The sequence below is a fragment of the Pongo pygmaeus genome, chromosome 16, assembly GCF_028885625.2.
Source record: "Pongo pygmaeus isolate AG05252 chromosome 16, NHGRI_mPonPyg2-v2.0_pri, whole genome shotgun sequence".
Lineage (NCBI taxonomy): Eukaryota > Metazoa > Chordata > Mammalia > Primates > Hominidae > Pongo > Pongo pygmaeus.
In genome coordinates, this window is record NC_072389.2 from 84505619 (window position 1) to 84526465 (window position 20847).

Genomic DNA, 20847 nt, shown 5'->3' on the forward strand with positions numbered 1-20847 from the left:
CTTGAGTGGGCAGCGGGACCCATGGAGAGCGCTGCAGCCTGGAGCAAGTCCCCCACCACTGTGATTCTGCCCCAGCCTCCAGCTTGTTTCTTTCTGATCACAACTCGGAATTACTTTATTTACATTTTCTGTCAGCTGGGAGCAATCTGTCCCTCTGCTTCCCCTTTTGGTGCTGAGCACAGAGCAGACATCAATGAATAGCTGTTATCTTAAGGTGTGCAGTGACTAGGCCAAGGACATCCGGTGGTTAGAGAAGGACGCGCCTGCGATGCCAGCCTCAAGTCTTTGCCTTCCTGGAACTCTGCTCCAGGGTCGCACCTGCCCAAAGGAAGGCCTGGAGGCGGGGGCCAGGGCGATGGGGCTGGGCCAGGCGTGGAAAAAGAGGAGCTAGAAGCAGACAGGGTTGGACCAGAGGCGGGGCAGGATGGGGAAACGGTTGGTGGGGATCGGAGGCGGGGCTATGAATAGACCAGACTGGGCCAAAAGGATCAAGGCGAGGATTGGGCGGGGCCAGAGGGAAATAGGGGCGGGGCCGGGGTGGTACTGGGCGGGGCCAGGCTCCGGGAGCTTCCACACGCGTCCCGAGCCCGCCAGAAGCTGTTAGGCTGAGGCTGCTGTCCCGGCGGGAGCTGAGGCGCGGAGCGGCTCCTCTGCTGCGTTTGCCCTCGTTTTGTCTCACGACTCACACTCCGTGCTCATCCCCCAAGAGTTCGCGTTCCCCGCGCGGCGGTCGAGAGGCGGCTGCCGCGGTCCCGCGCGGGCCCGGGGCGATGGCGGCGCGGGGGTCGGGGCCCCGCGCGCTCCGCCTGCTGCTCTTGGTCCAGCTGGTCGCGGGGCGCTGCGGTCTAGCGGGCGCGGCGGGCGGCGCGCAGAGAGGTAAGCCCGGGCTGCAGAGGGGCGGGGCGGGGGGCTGCGGGCCGGAGCGGGAGCTGGCCCGGATTCCACATTGCGGTGCCCAGGAAGCCGCCAGGCCACGGCCGCCGGAAAACCTGGTTGCGAGGGGAGGTGGGTTTTTTTCTCCTGGGGGCTTGGAGTGAGGTTTCAGATTAAATGTCCAGATTTGCTCATTTAAATGCAGAGAAAAGGCTACTTGGGTGGGTTTTCGTTGTTGTTCCTCGACCTGCATCGCTGGAGACTACGAGGCTGGCTTAGCGTATACTTCCACACAACTTTTTCAGTAAAAGATGCCACTCTTGTCCAGCAGGGCTTTCCTGTCGTGGTGGCAGCCAAGCTTCCCATTTTGTTGCCTATTTACGGGATATAGAGACTCTGGGTTTCATTCTAGGGGTTGGGACTTATCTTCCACCTCCTGCCCGCCTCCTCTTCCTCCATCCCTGTCCACTACCCACCGCAGCATTTGAAAACCTTTCCTTTCGCCGGAGATGAAAAGTGTGTTGTAGCAGGCTAGGCGGCCGACTTCCCTGGCTTCGGGGCTAATCGTTTGCATCCAGAGTTCCTCACTAGCTCCTTAAGCACAGCTTTTTTCAGCCTGATGTTTTTCAAGAGGTTTTGGACAGGAATGGAAACAACAAAAGAAATCGCGTAGTCCTACATGTTTCAAGTGCTTGGGAAAGTTTTAGAGTCAGTTCTCTCAATACCTTGAAGAAAAACACGTTTGTGGAGCAGCTATGGTGTGATCTAAACGGAGAAAAGCTAAGCATCCGTTAAGCAAGATATGATTGCAGAAGTTCACTACGTCTGTATTTCAGGTTTTATGAGTGAGTTTCTTAAATAGGGGAAATTTTGCAAGAACCTTTTCTTGCCTTTCCTTTGTTAAGGTTTTTAATCTATGGCTCCTGATTTTAGGAAGTAATAAGACTAGAATAATTCATTGTAGGATGTATTGCTTAGTGTAGACCGAAGAGAAATAAGATGGAGGGTGATTTAAACAAATTAAGAAAATCCTGGGCAGAGAGAGTTAAACAGAAAGAAAGGAATGTGATTTTGGAGCCAGGCAAACCTGTATTCAAATTATGGCTCTGGTGCATCCTGACTGGACGAACTTCTCTCAGCTGTTTTCCTCCTTTAAGAAATGGCGGGCCGGGCGCCCTGGCTCACGCCTGTAATCCCAGCACTTTGGGAGGCCGAGGCGGGCGGATCACGAGGTCAGGAGATCGAGACCATCCTGGCTAACACAGTGAAACCCCGTCCCTACTAAAAATACAAAAAAATTAGCCGAGCGTGGTGGTGGGCGCCTGTAGTCCCAACTACTCGGGAGGCTGAGGCAGGAGAATGACGTGAACCCGAGAGGCGGAGGTTACAGTGAGCCGAGATCGCGCCACTGCACTCCAGCCTGGGCAACACAGCGAGACTCCGTCTCAAAAAAAAAAAAAAAGAAAGAAAAGGGGGTAATAATCATGCTTACCTCTCAGAGTTCTTTTGAGGATTAAATAATGCGTATAAAATGCCAGGCACAGTGCCTGACACTCGAGAAAATGGTAGTTCTCTACCCCTTTTGATGAAACTGAACTTTAAAAATCTGTTTCATGTCTTTTAATATAAAACACTGTAGCCAAGCATTAAATAGTGTAAATAGCTATCTCCCTTCATGCATGGTGTTCAGTGTTATAACAAAGTGAAATCGATTAGTTCCTGCTTTCTGCCCCACTTAGTTAATATCTCTCTCATAATAACCATCTGGTTGTGTTGCACTTCTGTTTCCTCCTTGTTCCACGTAAGCTCCTTAAGAACTGTGATTCTTGTTTATCTTTGTATCGCCAACACCTACCTTAATGTAGGAGCCCAGTGAAGGTTTGCGCAAGGAAGGAATGGAACAGTATTACCTCTCTGGATATTAGTTTCCCCATCTGTATGGTGAGGGGCCATTAAAGGATCCCCCTTCCACCTCGAAAATTATAAGATTCTGTGTGCTCTTAGAAGTGATCATCTTGAAGAACAAAGTGATATTGAATGGATGATGTAATTGCACACTTGCTCTTAACTGTTAATATGCATTTGTATACAACTGTCGTTGCATGTGGGTGGCTGAAAGTACTGTCTGGAAATAGGAGACCGGCCACTCGCTGTCTGTGTTTCCTTGGATGTATTACTTGACCTTGCTGATTCTTTATTTCTCTCTCTTTAAAATGAAAGGGCGGTAGTAGATGTTTTTTAGGTCAACTTTAATTTTTTTAAGTTCAAGTATAATTATCTTTATTTTTACAATTTATTGTTCTCATATTCGTCTTAGGTTCTTAATAGTAACCTTTCTCTATGGTTTTCTGTGAGCCAGTCCCCAGGTAAAGAGAATATCTAGTCAGCCAGCAGCTATTATTTGGCTGATGAACGGTCACAGAGCTGTGGAAAGTGGCTCAGGAGACAAAGTATAATGAACTAGTACATTAAGATAATACAAGCATTTTAAACTGAGCTGTGATTGGGACAGTGATTATGGAAGTTAGATAGTCATTAACTATCTAACTAGTTATATTTCTTAATATTTCTTAGCTATGTGACGTTTTAAAGCCAATGATTATATTTCTTAGCTATGTGACTTTTTTTAATTTTTTTAAAAAATATTTAAGTTCTGGGATACATGTACAGAACGTGCAGGTTTGTTACATAGGTATACATGTGCCATGGTGGTTTGCTACACCTGTCAACCTGTCATCTAGGTTTTAAGCCCCGCATGCATTAGGTATTTGTCCTAATGCTCTCCCTCCCCTCGCCCCCAACCTCCCGACAGACCCTGGTGTGTGATGTTCCCCTCCCTGTGTCCACGGATTCTCATTGTTCAACTCCCACTTATGAAAGAGAACGTGCGGTGTTTTGTGTCTGTTCCTGTATTAGTTTGCTGAGAATGATGGTTTCCAGCTTCATCCATGTCCCTGCAAAGGACATGAACTCATTCTTTTTTATGGCTGCACACTATGTGACATTTTAAATGGTTGAAACTTAATTAGCATATGTAGTGGCTGAAAATGAAATAGGAAAATGAAATAATTCATAGAAAATGAGAGCTGTGAAAGATTTTTTTCTTCTCATCTTTAGTCATTTTCATTAACATTTTCAGAAGCTAACAGAAATACACACATAGTGACTGTCAGTTTTACTTTTGTTATATATATGTCCTTACATAAACTTTATACACAATTTAATTTGCAATTTAAAATTATTTTGATTGCCAAGAAATACTAAATATGTGAACTAGACTGAGCAACTGGAGGGTAGGATTCATTTGTCTGTGTATTTCCTGATACATTGCAGATGTACCTGCATTTATTAATGTAGCCTGTGGGTTGAACGCTGAGGTTTTCAGTCAATTGTAAGAATAGCTTTTTTTTCAACCTATAATCTACAAATTAGATCTAGCAAGTAATTTTTTATAATTAGGGATATGAAGTTTTAGTTCAGTAATTTCAGTACAGAACTTTTTTTTCTAATAGCATTATTTTTCTTAAAGCATTGGAATTAAATTATCAGATAGTTTAAGTTCACTATTTTTTTTTTTTTTTTTTTTTTGAGACGGAGTCTTGCACTGTTGCCCAGGTTGGAGTGCAGTGGCATGATCTCGGCTTACTGCAAGCTCTGCCTCCCGGGTTCACGCCATTCTCCTGCCTCAGCCTCCCAGGTAGCTGGGACTACAGGCACCCGCCACCATGCCTGGCTAATTTTTTGTATTTTTAGTAGAGACGGGGTTTCACCATGTTAGCCAGGATGGTCTTGATCTCCTGACCTCATGACCCGACCGCCTCGGCGTCCCAAAGTGCTGGGATTACAGGCGTGAGCCACCGTGCCCAGCCTGGAATTGTTTTTGAAAGAAGTTTAGAATTTGTTTCTTTAGACATCTGTTCCACAGAACAGCATTGGTATAGTGTTTTTTTGTTTTTGTTTTTGTTTTTGTTTTTCGAGACAGAGTCTCGCTTTGTTGTCCAGGCTGGAGTGCAGTGGCGTGATCTCATCTCACTGCAGCCTCTGCCTCTGGGTTTAAGTGATTCTCCTGCCTCAGCCTCCCAAGTAGCTGGGATTACAGGCATGTGCCACCATGCCTGGCTAATTTTTGTATTTTTAGTAGAGATGGAGTTTCTCCATTTTGGCCAGGCTGGTCTTGAACTCCTGACCTCAGGTGATCCACCTGCCTCGGCCTCCCAAAGTGTTGGGATTACAGGCGTGAGCCACTGCGCCTGGCCTGGGTATAGTTTTATAATGACAATATGATAGAAAGGATTATTTAAAATTATCCTTTTCTGTTCTGTGATGAAAAATGTTAATTTAGATGTTTTGTTCTCCTTTTGAGGAAACATGATATTGTTTGTCCTACTGTTTATTATTTTTATTGTGGCAGAATCTTGCCCTGTCACCCAGGCTGGAGTGTGGTGGCGTGATCTTGGCTCACTGCCACCTCTGGCTCCTGGGTCCAAATGATTCTCGTGCCTCAGCCTCCCAAGTAGCTGAGATTACAGGCATGCGCCACCACATGCGGCTAATTTTTTTTTTTTTTTTTTTTTTTTTTTAAGTAAAGATGGAGTTTCACCATGTTGGCCAGGCTGGTCTTGAACTCCTGGCCTCAAATGATCCTCCCACCTTGGCTTCACAAAGTGCCAGGATTACAGGTGTGAGCCACCACGCCCGGCCCCTCCTACTGTGTTTAATTCAGTGACTTCATGCTCTTCTCTTCCAAAGTGTGATTATAAAATATAGCCTTTTACCAGTAAAAATAGGAGTTAAATATGAATATTTGAATTCTGACAAAAAAGATGATATGAACTTTTAGGTTTTATTTTTATCTGGCTTTATTTTCATTTTTATTTTACAGTCAACTGTATATATGGAATTAGTCAAAACTCTTTCCTCTAGGTCAGGATTTCTCAACCTCTGAAATTTTGTACTGGGTAATTCTTTGTTGTCAGAGAGGGGGCGTCCTGTGCCTTGTAGGATGTTTAGCAGCATACTGGTCTCTAGCCATGAGATGCCAGTAGCACCCACTGAAAAATGTCTCCAGACATTGTCAAATGTGCCCTGGGGGCAAAATTGTTCTTCACATTTGCTACCCCTTGAGAACCACTTCTCTAGGTCTTGTTGACCAGGGCTTCTGAAACTTAGATGTACACAGGAATTCCCTCAGAACGCAGATGCTGATCCAGTAGGTCAGAAGCAGGGCCTGAGACTGCATTTCTAACAAGCTCCCAGGTGATGTGAATACTGTTGGTCAGTGTATCACAATTAAGTAGCAAGGTTGTAGAAAATTCCACATTCATACCAACTGGGTGAACTCTCAAGGGAAGCCGATGAAAGTAATTATGGAAATAGTGAATTTACAATGAATTGTAGCCCAAACAATGTAAGGCTAATAGAAGCTAAGAAAACAAGCATTATCCTGCTGTCCTAACAAAGCAGCTGTCTTCACTTTTCCATATTTTCTTCCAGTCCTTAGTATTCATTCATAACTGGACATCTCCAAGGGGGAAATTTGCAAGAGTCTTTTCAAGGTCATACAGGCAACCTCATGCACCATTAGGTGTTTTATTCCATAATACTGTAAATATACTAGCTTATAATACATATTTATTGCCTGTTGAGAGATTTATAGCCCCCAAATTAAGATAATGAACTCGGCATTTACTTGATCTGATGATGCTCAGCCTTTTTTTTTTTTTTTTAAGTGTGCAAGTTGTCTTGTCTCCTTGAGAACTATTGACTGCACCTAAATTAATACCACCTAAGGTCATTCATTTTCTTACTGCAAGTGTTCTGAGAGTCAGGGTAAGATATTAAGTTTACTAAGGCATAGCAGTTACAGTGTAACTTTATCCTATAATTCTGTGATAAAAATCAATATAAAATGTAATGAAAATCCTGGAGTGAAAAAAATCCCTCTTTATTTTATCTGTAATACTTAAAATAATGATTGGTAAGCATTCTTGTTTGTCACATTGAAAATGTTGGATATAGTACATATTTTCCCTTGTTTATAAAATGGTTACGTTCACTGCTTTATCTTGCTGTTGCTTAAAATAGCCCTCCTAGGACTGCTGCAAAGACAATTTTTTTTTTTTTCCAAAAGAGTACAAGTCACTTTTTGCTAACTTATAAAAAGATGCAAGGAGACTTCAGGGGTAGATTAACTGCTCCAGGAATGCCTTGATTATGAATTGGGGAGGTATAATATACATCACTCTTCAAATCTTTTTAGATATGTTATCTTATTTCCTTCTTATGGCAGCCTGTGAAGAAGAAAAGGAAGATATTGGCAGCACCTAGCAAGATTTAAAATGTGCGTCCCCTTGACTCAGCAGTTTTACTTCTGAGAATCATTGCTATAGAAATCTTTGCATCAGTATGGAAAAGAGATTTGTTAATTACAGCATTTTTTCCCATTGTAGCATTATTAGAAATAACCAAAAACTGAAGACTATAAATGCCAATCAGTGGTGAAAACTTAAATAAAGTCTAATGCACTCATAATGAAGATCACTTTGCAGCTTATGAAGTAAGACTGGAGATAGTTGGACATCTACTGGTATATAGTTTATATAGTTGTGTTTTTTATTTTTTATTTTTGAGACGGAATTTTGCTCTTGTTGCCCAGGCTGGAGTTCAATGGCGTGATCTTGGCTCACTGCAACCTCTGCCTCCCCGGTTCAAGTGATTCTCCTGCCTCAGCCTCCCAAGTAGCTGGGATTACAGGCGTGCACCACCACGCCCGGCTAATTTTGTATTTTTAGTAGAGACGGAGTTTCTCCACGTTGGTCACACTGGTCTGGAACTCCCGACCTCAGGTGATCCCCCACCTCAGCCTCCCAAAGTGCTGGGATTACAGGCGTGAACCACCACACCCGGCTGGTATATAGTATTGAATGAAAAAAAGTTGCAGAACTTAGAGGAAAACATGTTTCTGTGTGTGAGTGAACATGCATGTAATTTAAAATATCTACACATCAAACTTAATGGTTACCCTTGGAAGGAAGGCGAAGGAGAAGAGGAGGGAGAATTCTTGCTCTTTATGAGCTTCTGGATTTGAATTTTGACAGTGACCACACATTACTTTTGCAATTATAGCATTATTTTGAGAAAAAATAAATCTGGGTCCTAGTTCTACTTCTGCTGCTTATTAGCTACTAGTGTTACAACAGTGGTTCGCAAGAAGGGTCAGTTTTGCTCCCCCTCACCAACATTTGGCAATGTCTGGAGACACGATTGGTTGTCATGTGGGGCGGTGGTTTGTCTAGTGGGTAGAAGCCAGGGATGCTGCTAAACATACCGGGCACAAGACAGCCCTCCACAACAAAGAACTGTCCAGCCCAAAATGTCAGTAGTGCCAAGTTGAGAAATCCTGTGTTAGACTCCAGAGCTGCGATGGTGTTGGAATATGCAGATGATGCACTGTGCAGTGGCAGGGGCGCCATTCTCACTGTGGGGTGTACTTTGCATAGCCATAGAATTATAAGTATGATATAATAAGGTAAATAAATGTGCAAGTTTGTACCCCAGGAAGACAGGCACCAGGTCTTTGTTTTCTGCTCTCCCTCTGGCACCTGGCACAGAGGTTGGCACAGTAAGCAGCTAGTTGACATTTGTTGAATTAATGAATGAATTGAACGAGATATCACATTAGGCTCTAGTGTGGCCAAGTTGTAGGAGATGCTAAAGATTTAAGAATAATTTGTGGCAGAAACTTAAAATTGTAGTTAATGTATGTTTTTATCTGCAGGTTGGCAAAAGACTGCTAATATCCACATTTAGCTGCTGAACATGTTGGTTGGCTTTTTTCCAAATCATTACCTTTTGATAAGAAAATCATGATTCTTCATGGAAAAATGCCAGAGCAAAGCACTATCAAAATGCTCCTAGAATTTTTTTTTTTTTTTTTTTTTTTGAGACGGAGTTTCACTCTGTCACCCAGGCTTTAGTGCAGTGGTACAATCTTGGCTCACTGCAACCTCCACCTCCCAAGTTCAAGTGATTCTTCTGCCTCAGCCTCCTGAGTAGCTGGGACTACAGATGTGTGCCACCACGCCTGGCTAATTTTTTTTTTTTGTATTTTTAGTAGAGACAGGGTTTCACTATGTTGGCCAGGATGGTCTCAAACTCCTAACCTCGTGATCCGCCCACCTCAGCCTCCCAAAATGCTGGGATTACAGGTGTGAGCCACCGCGCCCGGCCTAGAATTGGTTTTTTAAATCCTCAGGGGGAGGCCAAGGTGGGCAGAATACCTGAGGTCGGGAGTTCAAAACCAGCCTGACCAACATGGAGAAACCCGTCTCTATTAAAAATACAAAATTAGCCTGGCGTGGTGGCACATGCCTGTAGTCCCAGCTACTCAGGAGGCTGAGGCAGGAGAATTGCTTGAACCCGGGAGGTGGAGGTTGCGGTGAGCCGAGATCGTACCAACGCCCTCCAGCCTGGCCAACAGGAGCTAAATGCTGTCTCAAAAAAAAAAAAAAAAAAAAAAAAAAATCCTCTGGTATCTTTTTGGCTACATACTATATTTAGTGAAGAAGATTTTTAAAAAAAATCTTAAACTACCTAGACTCTACCCAACATAGTAAGATAATGTACTTTATTTCATTTGATTCAGACGAGAGTGAAGCAGCTAAGCAGAGGTTCTCCTTTTTATTAATGTTTTTTAATGGAAAAATAAAAATGTTCACAAGAATGGTCCAAAGTAATGAATCAAAAAGTTGTTGCCATACCCATTTAACAATTATTGACATATTGCTAACAGATATCCTTATTTTATATAGGCTAGAAAATTGTGGGCCAGACACGGTGGCTCACACCTGTAATCCCAGCACTTTGGGAGGCCGAGGCAGGTGGATTTCTTTAGCTCAGGAGTTCAAGACCGGCCTGAGCAACATGGCGAAACCCTGTCTCTACAAAAAAATACAAAAAAATTAGCTAGGCATGGTGGCGAGTGCCTGTCGTCCCAGCTACTCGAGAGGTTGAGGCAGGAGGATTGCTTGAGCACAGGAGATCGAGGCTGCAGTGAGCCAAGATCGTGCCACTGTACTCCAGCTTGGGTGAGCAAGTAAGACCCTGTCAAAAAAAAAAAAAAAAAAGGAAAAGAAAAAAATTGTGGCTTATGGATGGAGGTTAACAGCTAATTAGTGGTGCCAAGTGTTCAAATTAAGGTTTTCAGCTTTGCAGTTCTGTGTCCTTTCCTTTCACCATACTAAAACTAAGGAGTGAGGTTACATTTCTTTGAAAAGAAATGTGGTTTCACCAAATGATTTGACTGTGATTTTTTTAAATGTCATTCTCCCAGTTCCTCAAACTTTAGGCGATGAATGATAGTAAGAGTTAAAATTGAATTTGTAAAACCAAAATGTAAATATATAAAAGTGTTAGTGATATTACTGTATATACATTTATACCTTCGTTAGGTATTCAACTTAGTTTTTCTCTTAACAGCTGTACTTTTAACTACTTTAGAAGAATTATCCCATTAAATTTTTTTTTGTTCTTATTTTTAGCGTGCTTCACTGCTTGGTTTCCTTTGTTTTTCTGAGATATGTGGTTTATATGCTATTAGCAGGTTGTATTATAATTACTATTATTTGGTTTCAAGAATAGAGACTTGAGGAAAGCTTTATAGTGACCCATCATTGCACTGTGTTAAGAGTGCCCGATGCCACAAGCATATTCTTACTTTGTATTTTTGTAAAGTTCCATTGCCTAGGACTGTCTAGAGACAATCTTTGTTGGTCTATCAGTTACCATTACTTTAGCAATCATTTATGGAAGAATAAGAACGACCCTGTGCTGGCACTTGTATCTACACTGTTAGCTAATCCTTACAATAACCTCATAAGGGAGGTACTTTTTTTATACCTATGTCACAGATGAAGAAAAATCATATGCAAAGTTGAGTAACTTATCTGTCTTTTTGGTTATAGCCAATCCTATTAGGTGTGAAGTGCTATTTCACTGTGGTATTGATTTGTGTTTTCCGGATGGCTAAAGGTGTTGAGCATCTTTTCGTATGCTTACTGGCCTTTCTTTGGAGAAATGTCTAAGTTAATTTAGATCTCTTGCCCATTTAAAAATTGGATTATTGAATCTTTTTATTATTGATTTATAATAGTTCTTTATATATTTTAGATACAAGTCCCCTATCAGATATATGATTTGCAAATATTTTCTCTGGGTTGTATATCCTTTTGATGTAAGGGATCTTTTGAAGTCAAGCTTTTTGTTTTGTTTGTTTGTTTTTTGTTGTTATTGTTGTTTTTGAGTTAGAGTCTCTCTGTCTCCCTGGCTAGAGTGCAGTGACACAATCTTGGCTCACTGTAACCTCTGCCTCCCAGGTTCAATAGATCCTCCTACCTCAGCCTCCCTAGTAGCTGGGACCACAGGCGCGTGCTACACGCCCAGCTCATTATTGTGTTTTTAGTAGAGACAGGGTTTCTCCATGTTGGCCAGGCTGGTCTCAAACTCCTGGCCTCAAGTGATCCATTCGCCTTGGCCTCCCAAAGTGCTGGGATTACAGGCGTCAGCCACTGCGCCTGGCCCAAGTCAACTATTTTTAAGACAAGGAAGGGAAGGAAAATTAAAATGTAATAATGTAATAAGTAAGGCCGGGTGTGGTGGATCTTGTAGCACTTTGGGAGATTAAGGCAGGAGGATTGCTTGAGCCCAAGAGTTCAAGACCAGCCTGAGCTACAAAAAGAGACCCTGTCTCTACAAAAAATAAATAAATTAGCTGGGTGTGGTGGAACGCACCTGTAGTTCCAGCTCTGTGGGAGCTTGAGATAGGAGGGAGGCTGAGGTGGGAGGATTGCTTGAGTCCAGGAGTTCCAGGCTGCAGTGAGCCGTGATGGTGCCACTGCACTCTAGTCTGGGTGACAGGGTGAGACCCAATCTCAAAAAAAAAAAAAAAAAAATATATATATATATATATAAAAGAGCAATTACTGTCATCAGCCTATACGTAGTGCTATAGAGATGCCAAAAAAGTGTTCATTTTGAATAGGATGAGCAAATATTAACTATTTAAAACAACTTCTGAAAATAATTTTTTCCATTTAATTCAGTTTATTTAGAATTTAGCTTACATGTAGTGTCAGTCTTTCCTACTGGATTGTAAATGTCGATGTTGTCTGTTTTGTTTACCAGTATGTTCCCAGTGCCTGTCTGATAAATGTCTGTTAAATGAATGAATAAGTAAACATCAATGTGGGCTAGAGCTATTGGGGGTGTGGCATTCATTAAGTTAATCTAAAAAGTTGTCACAAGATGGAAGATGTTAGGGTGATAAGAGCATGAAGCCAAGGGTGCCCCTCAGAGCTCTGCGGTTAATGAGCTCTGTAGCAGCAACCTTTCTGGTCATATGTATATCCTGATTTGTAAAATGAAGGGATGCATTGGATTGTCTCCTTTTTAACATGCTGAGGTTTGTGAACAGTGTAAACTTAAAACATTTAGAGCCAGCTAAAAAAGCATGACTGCTAAGAAGAATTTAAGTGCACTATCAAGGTTTTATGCTAAGATACCTTTGACGTTTGCACTGGACACTGCTATAAAGTGTCCTAAGAAAATGGTATTTCTAGTATGGGATGTATTACAAAGATATTCACAAAGCAGTGTCTTGAAGATTCTCATTAGGTAGAATGTTGGGATTAGTATTTTATTTATACCCTATCTACTTTCTTTCAAAGAAGATTTGAGATAGCGATTCAAGCTAGTTTTTTCCCCACTCAGGCAAACGTTTCTTTAGATGCTATTGAAAGACATTTTAGGCTGGGTGTGGTGACTCACACCTGTAATCTCGGCACTTTGGGAGGCAGAGGCTAGCAGATCGCTTGAGCTCAGGAGTTCAAGACCAGTCTGGGCAACATGGTGAAACCCCATCTCTACCCAAAATACAAAAAATTAGCCAGGTGTGGTGCACGCCTGTGGTCCCAGTTACTCAGGAGGCTGAGGTGGGAGGATTGCTTGAGCCTAGGAGGTTGAGGCTGCAGTGAGCCAAGATTGCACCATTGCACTCCAGCCTGAGTGACAGAGATCCTGTCTCAAAAAAAAAAAAAAAAAAAAAGACATTTTATTTATTAATACTTTTATCTTTTAACCCTTAAATTTTTGGTATTTCAGGGACTATAATTAGGAGGATTAGAAGAGGAGAAATGGTTCAATAATGCTATTTTAACTTGAAGCTCTAAAATTAATGGCTTTTAAACATTAAGAATGACTCTAGTGTATAATTTTCTAAATTAATCTAAATATCTTCAATGCTGTGCATTTCAGCATAAGGAGACTTTTACAGGCGTCACCACACAAACTCCATAGTATTTGTAGATTAAACTAAGTATCTTAAACTAGTTACTGCCTGGCGCAGTGGCTCACACCTGTAATCCCAGCACTTTGGGAGGCTGAGGCGGGAGGATCACCTAAGGTCAGAAGTTCAAGACCAGCCTGACCAGTAGGGTGAAACCCAATCTCTACTAAAAATACAAAAATTAGCCAGGCGTGGTGGCATGTGCCTGTGGTCCCTGCTGTTTGGGAGGCTGAGACAGAGAATCACTTGAACCTGGGAGGTGGAGGTTGCAGTGAGCCAAGATCACACCACTGCACTCCAGCCTGGGTGACAGAGCGAGACTCCATCTCAAGATAAATAAATAAAAAATAAAATAAATAATTTTTAAAAATTAAACTAGTTATTCAGGGAAGCAGGACATAAACTCTTGAGGAGTAGGTTATTTATGAAAAAGAGAACCAGGAAATAGGTTTCTTCCAGCTAGAGTACCCAGATATTCTTTCATATCTCTGTATGGAAAACATGGTCTATCATCATAAAGAGAAGATTTTGTGAAAGTGCTAATTTCTCTCCAACCATTTCTTTTAGGTTGGAGAAGAACAATCACTTGCTACTGTAATCCTTATGTGTATATTTGCTGATTAGTAAGCCAGTGAGATTTTTGTTTCAAGTAAAAGTGTTTTTTCATAATATCATTAGTCTTAAGTAAAAGTCATGCTTGAATTTTATACATTTCACATTTCCTTAAGTGATCCCAGGCCAGACAACACTGAAAACTCATTTCTTCAGAGACGCTTATTTGAGCTCTGTAGGAGCATAAGCGTAACTGTGATCCCTAAATCTAACCAGTCTTTGGCCATAGTATCCAAAACATTTTATATTTTGACTTTTTTTTTTTTTTTTAACAACTTAGGTCCTAAAATAGATTTTTTTGAAGAAAAAAGATTTTAGTATATTTAATGGCACGTTTCCTGATTTTTGAGCGGGAATTCCTCATCTTCATTTTACATTGGCCCCTGTGAATTATTTAGCCAACCATGTTCACATTCACACATATACATACATACATGCATACATACATTTATTTATTTATTTGTTTGTTTGTTTTTTGAGACAGAGTCTCGCTCTGTTGGCCACACTGGAGTGTAGTGGCACAATCTCGGCTCACTGCAAGCTCTGTCTCCCGGGCTCAAGCAATTCTCCTGCCTCAGCCTCCCAAGTAGCTGGGATTACAGGCGTGTGCCACCATACCTGACTAATTTTTGTATTTTTCGTAGAGACAGGGTTTCACCATGTTGGCCAGGTTTGTCTCGAACTCCTTACCTCAGGTAATCTGTCTGCCTCAGCTTCCCGAAGTGCTGGGATTACAGACGTGAGCCACCGCCTATTTATTTTTTTACTGATCTTGAAATAAACCTTTCTTGATTCTTTATCCTCAGTATCCCTATATCAGCATAACTTTTGGAAAGAAATCATTCCTGTCTTTGCACTCTGTCTTAAACATACTCCAGTTCATCTCTCTTCTCTTTCCGTAGATGGCTCTTGTTAGATTCACCGTTGACTTCACTGTTGCTAATCCAACACTCAGTTCTCAGCTGCCTCTCCATGTCTCATGAGTAACATCAGTAGATTGGGAGGCACAACGCTTCTTGCTACATTTTCTTCTTTTAGCTTCCAGGACAGCATGCTATCTGCTATCCTTGAGTTCTTCCTTCCTTATTCCCTAAAAAGCAGTTTTATACAAATGTATAGTTTTATACAAATATAGTAGCAAAGCATGTCAAAGCTAAATCAATCATTCAATATTTATATATTTTCATATTAAGACTACGACAGGCCAGGCACAGTGGCTCACAGCTGTGATCCCAGCACTATGGGAGGCTGAGGCGGGCAGATCACTGAAAGTCAGGAGTTCAAGACCAGTCTGGCCAACATGGTGGAACCCCATCTCTACTAAAAATACAAAAATTAGCCAGGCGTGGTGGTGGATACCTGTAGTCTCAGCTACTCGGGAGGCTGAGGTGGGAGAATTGCTTGAATCCCAGTGGCAGAGGTTGCAATGAGCTGAGATTGTACCACTGCACTCCAGCCTGGGAGACCAGGCAGGACTCTGTCTCAAAAAAAAAAAAAAAAAAAAATGCAAATTAAAGCAATTTTAACATTTATAATTGATAAATGAGCTTTGCTTTAGTATAGCTGTTTTCTAGGTTTGGAATTTCAGGATAACTCCTGCCACCCTGGAAATTTAAAAGCTTTTATTATTTAGATTTGAAATTATTCTGTATTGAGTACTGAGTGTTTCTTAAGGAGCTCAGCATATTCCGTAGTCAGTCTGATTTAACTAAGACATATCTGAACCAGAGTGTCCCTCATTCGATCAGAAATACTTATATTAATATTTCATTTTAAAAGCTGCAGTAATAATAGCCTAAATTGTAGTTTGGTTCATTAATAATGCTGAACTTTTTTTTTCCTTTTTTTTTTTGAGACAGAGTCTCTCTCCATGGCCCAGGTTGGAGTGCAGTGGCCCGATCTTGGCTCACTGCAACCTTTGCCTCCTGGGTTTGAACTTTTGTTTGAAAGTATAGGTATCTGGTGGGAGAGAAGCCAGTACATTAACTTTTAAAAATTTGTTGCACAGGATTATCTGAACCTTCTTCTATTGCAAAACATGAAGATAGTTTGCTTAAGGATTTATTTCAAGACTACGAAAGATGGGTTCGTCCTGTGGAACACCTGAATGACAAAATAAAAATAAAATTTGGACTTGCAATATCTCAATTGGTGGATGTGGTAGGTTTGCATATCCTTCTATACTCAATTTCTCACAGATTTAGTGAGAGCCTGGTGTATGCCCAGGCACTGTGCTAGGCACCAAGGATTACAAAGGTGATTGAAGCAGTCCTTTGCCTGAAGGAACTCACCAGGGAAAAGTAGTGATTGTGTCACATGCATGGTAACACACTGTGTTTATGTATTTTATAGTTTAGAGACTGTTTATCTCAATTTGGTAATTGTAAGTCTATCTTTAACAAATTCAAAGATCTAAAACATTGTATATTCCTTAAATGTGTTAAAAATAGTTTCAAAAAGTTAGCTTGAAAGTAGGGAAAAGAAAATAAATTTTTAATTTTAAGAGAAAAAGTCCAAAAATAGAGTGATAGATTCTTAGGACCTAAAAGTATCACAAGAGATCATTATCTTGGGCTCACACTTAAAACATTTCTCAGAAATTTTTCTGTGTGACGTTCATTAGTAGAATAAGTTCCCTTGATAAATTGTACTTATTGTCAAGAGAGCCTATCTATTTAAACTAAAACATTCATGCTAATTTTTAAACTAGTTTCTTCTTGTTCTGAACATGTAAATCAATAATTATTTCCCTGTTGTGTTCCCAGAATAACCAAGTATATGTATATTTATATATATGTATGTTTTAAAATAACATTTATAGATGTGCTTTATGTTCTGATTACAGAAGCAATGCGTGATTTTTGTAGAGAATTTGGAAAGTGCAAAAAATACAAATGAGAAAATAAAAAGTGACTGTAATTCTACTACCCGGAGATGACTAATGTTAATAATTAGTTGTGTTTCTTGCCAGTCTGTCTTTGTGTATATGTTACAAAATTGGAATAATATTTTAGAAATAATTTTGATTACTGCTTTTTCTCTACTATGACATGATGAACATTTTCCTATGTCATTACATACTCTTCAAATATAATTTTTAATGGTTACATATTTCATCTATAATTAAGCATTCTCCCATTTTGAACAGAAGCTTGTTTCCAATTTTTCTTATTATAATTAACAATGATGAATATATTTGTACACAAATGCCTGAACGTCTCCTTTCCTTAAGAAAGGCAGTTAGTGAACCAAAGGATATACCTTTTTTAAAGTCTATTGCTATGTCATCTAATTGCTTTCAGAAAGGTTAATGAATATATATGGACTGTGTGTGCTCAGCCCTTGGCTAGTCAATATGGGGAGATTTTAAATGAAAATAGGAAAGTGGAAAAGTAAGGTGGTAGCCAGGCGCGGTGGTTCATGCCTGTAATCCCAGCACTTTGGGAGGCCAAGGCGGGTGGATCACTTGAGGTCAGGAGTTCCAGACCAGCCTGGCCAATATAGCAAAACCCCATTTCTACCAAAAATACAAAAATTAGCTGGGTGGTGGTCCATGCCTGTAATTCCAGCTACTCAGGAGGCTGAGACATGAGAATCGTTTGAACCCTGGGAGGCAGAGGTTGCAGTGAGTTGAGATTGCACCACTGCACTCCAGCCTAGGCAACAGAGCAAGACTCTGTCTCAAAAAAAAAAAAAAAAAAAAAAGGGTGGGTGGGGATTGCTCTCAAAGATCTTTCTGGTTGAGGTCATTGGCACACAAATGGTGTAGAAAACTGTAGCACTAAATCATGATGCCACAAAGAGCTGGGAATTCAGATCTTAATGAATGATCTTATCAAAGAAGGTAGGATAGATGAGGTGGCACCTGAGCTGGCTTTGTAGGAAGTGTAGGGTTTCACATGGCAGAGAGGAAAAGTATTTAAGTACAAAGGAACAATATAATCGTAGGTATATAAGTGATAACTGAGCCTTCCTGTACAGCTGTTTAGATCAAAAGATGAATGTTGGGAACCCTGGCATACAGGAGTGGTCTGACTGGATGGTGGAGAAGGTGAGGAGGATCCCTGCATGCCACTTTGTCTTTGCTCCTGCCATGTTTACTTCTTGGGAGAACTTTCCTACTGGCACTAGCCATTTATTATTCAAGGCCAAATTCATTTGTCAGACCCTTTGTGAAATCTTTCCAGAATCCATGACAGCCTCTCCTGTGTTCAAACTTTTTTTGTTTTTTTGCACTTTAATATGGTGCCCATTACACTCACTGGTACTCATGTGCTCTGGCATTTCATCTTCAAAGCTGGGTGAACTTATTCCTTGTATCTGTCCCAGAACCTAGCACCGTATCTGGTACATAGTAAATGCTGAATGAGTGAGAGACCTGATAGGCAACAGACATGATCAAAGCAGTACTTTCAGAAGATCAGTAAAACAGTAATGTACATGGTTTTGAGGAGTGAAAGAGAGACTAGAAGATGAGAGGCAAGTTAGAAGACCACACAGAAGAAGGAACAGGACTTGACCACTGAATATGGAGGGAGGCATCACATTTTGAAGCCTAGGTGATTACAGTGGAAGAGTAACACATTTGAAAAATACTGTCGGCTGGGCGTGGTGGCTCATGCCTGTAATCCCAGCACTTTGGGAGGCCTAGGCCGGCGGATCACAAGGTCAGGAGATCGAGACCATCCTGGCTAACATGGTGAAACCCCGTCTCTACTAAAAAATACAAAAAAATTAGCTGGGCGTGGTGGCGGGCACCTGTAGTCCCAGCTACTCGGGAGGCTGAGGCAGGAGAATGGTGTGAACCTGGGAGGCGGAGCTTGCAGTGAGGAGATCACACCACTGCACTCCAACGTGGGTGACAGAGCGAGACTCCGTCTCAAAAAAAAAAAATGCTCTTCATTGTTATGGGAGTAGGGAAGAGAAGATGATGCGTTTGATTGTGATTTGAGGTGTTAATTCCAAAGAAAATGTTCACTAGCCTTTGGGAAGTCACGACTGGCTCTGAGATGACAGATGAGAACAAGGATGTCCATCTGGAATTGCTGGCCTGGAGGTGACTGTTGAAAACTTTGATGAGTTTTTTTGTTTTTGTTTTTGCCCTTGCCTCTCACCTCCCACTTTGATGAGTTTTTAAAATTAGTGGGAAGAGCAGGAACCTGATCCTTGAGGAAAATTTGTAGAAAGTGGTAGAAGGAAGGGCTAGCCAAGCAGAGAAGTGGTGGAAAGGTTGCTTCTTGAGAGAAGAGCCCAGAAAATGAAATGTCAGTGACTACGAAAGCAGAAGAGGACTGGAGTCAGGGGAAATGAAGGGTGAGGGCTCTGGAGATGGAGAATGGAAAATTCACTGAATTGTGTCTGAGATGTTTTAGGTTCCTTTTATCGCTAAGCTCCCCGGAATCATATTTGGTGGTTTCCTGCCTTATTTCCCACATATTCTGTCTTTTTTTTTTTAAATCTCATTTTTGTCTTGTTTTGATTTTAAAGATAAAATCTTTTTATAAATACGATTACCCCTGAAACTCTTCTGCTATACTTACACGTGTAGTTAACATTTTTCCATTTGTTAGTGGTTTCCTCCTGGGGATCATCCTACATTTGTCTGTCCTCAGTTTCATTTTTGTTGCATCCTCCATTGTGCTGAGCACATTATAGATGCTTGGGAGGTATTTGAGGTCACATTAAATTAGGTGGTATCCCTTATGGTAATGGCTAACCACCACATCTTTGGGGCCATTTGTGAACTTACGGATTATTCTTTTATCTGTCTTATTGTTGAAAGTGCTAAGTATTGACTGGGAGCCCAATTTATGTGTGTGTGCACATTTTTCTAGGGAAAGGGCCCGTAAGTTTCATTAGATTCTCAAAGATGACCTATTGCTATATACCATCATGAGTAATATGTTTACCAGAACTTTCCTAATTATAAATGCCTCTGTTTAGAACTTTTGCCTAAAAGGCATATTCAGATACAGGGATCAGCAGTTATTCTGGATGGTGTGTGACTGGGGTGGATAGCAGAGTTGGTGGGTTTAGATTTAGGAAATTTGAGTTCTAAAATCAGTGCTGTGACTTCAAGCAAGTCACCTCTCTGGGTCAGTTTCTGTCGCCTAGGCTGGAGTGCAGTGACATGATCTCGGCTCACTGCAACATCTGCCTTCCAGATTCAAGCGATTCTCCCACCTCAGCCTCCTAAGTAGCTGGAACTACAGGTGTGCCACCATGCCCAGCTACTTTTTGTATTTTTAGTAGAGACCGGGTTTCATCATATTGGCCAGTCTGGTCTCGAACTCCTGACCTCGTGATCCGCCTGTCTCGGCCTCCCAAAGTGCTGGGATTACAGGTGTGAGCCACCTTGCCCAGCCAGCTCTAGTGTTTTAATCAAGGAAAATTGCTCTTTGAACTGCAGTGTGAGAGAGATGGCCGTGCTGCATTTCCCAGTACTCATTCTCCCCATGCAGGGATCTCATGGAGCTGCCTGCATCCTCAGGGGTATGCTTCCTTCTGGTCTCTTCCTTTGTCCTGGGTCACTTACCTCTTGTTGGGACGGGATAAGGAATGGGTCACCTCCAGTTACCTGAGGTATTAATATTTATTTATACCCCTGTCCTATCTCCCCAACTGCCTCATACTTCTGTGAGTCTGTGCATAGCATTGTGTCCTACACATAATATATTTGTGGCTGGTGATTATGGACCTTTTGTTGATTCTCCTGGCTCCATGATATTTCAATAAAATTTAATGGAAGAAGTATTACTTTAATTACACCTTGAATATTTGGTAAAGGACCGGCATAGCAAAGACATGATAGCAGAGGGGTGTAAGTGAGAAGTACCAAGGACCTCCAGTTCTCTACAAAAGTAGGCGCGAAAAGCTTTATGAAATTGGCATTCAAGGCTGCCAATATTTTTTCTTTTTCTTTTTCTTTTTTTTTTTTTTTTTTTGAGATGGAATCTCGCTGTGTTGCCCAGGCTGTAGTGCAGCGGCATGATCTTGACTCACTGCAACCTCTGCCTCCTGGG

The 20847-nt window shown here is 41.4% G+C and overlaps 1 protein-coding gene across 6 annotated transcripts in view; it reads left to right on the forward strand.

The window, feature by feature from the left end:
- Window positions 1-572: 572 nt before the first annotated feature.
- CHRNA5 (cholinergic receptor nicotinic alpha 5 subunit) overlaps window positions 573-20847 on the forward strand; it is a 29559-nt gene continuing 9284 nt past the window's right edge. For 3 of the 6 annotated variants that reach the window (XM_054450886.2, XM_054450885.2, XM_054450882.2), the window contains exons 1-2: window positions 573-876; window positions 15834-15985. In XM_054450886.2, the coding sequence (XP_054306861.1) occupies window positions 771-876; window positions 15834-15985 (258 nt within the window). In that variant the 5' untranslated portion in view covers window positions 573-770. The remainder of the gene's footprint in view (window positions 877-15833; window positions 15986-20847) is intronic. The other 3 variants (XM_054450887.2, XM_063652817.1, XM_063652816.1) reach the window with 2 other exon arrangements.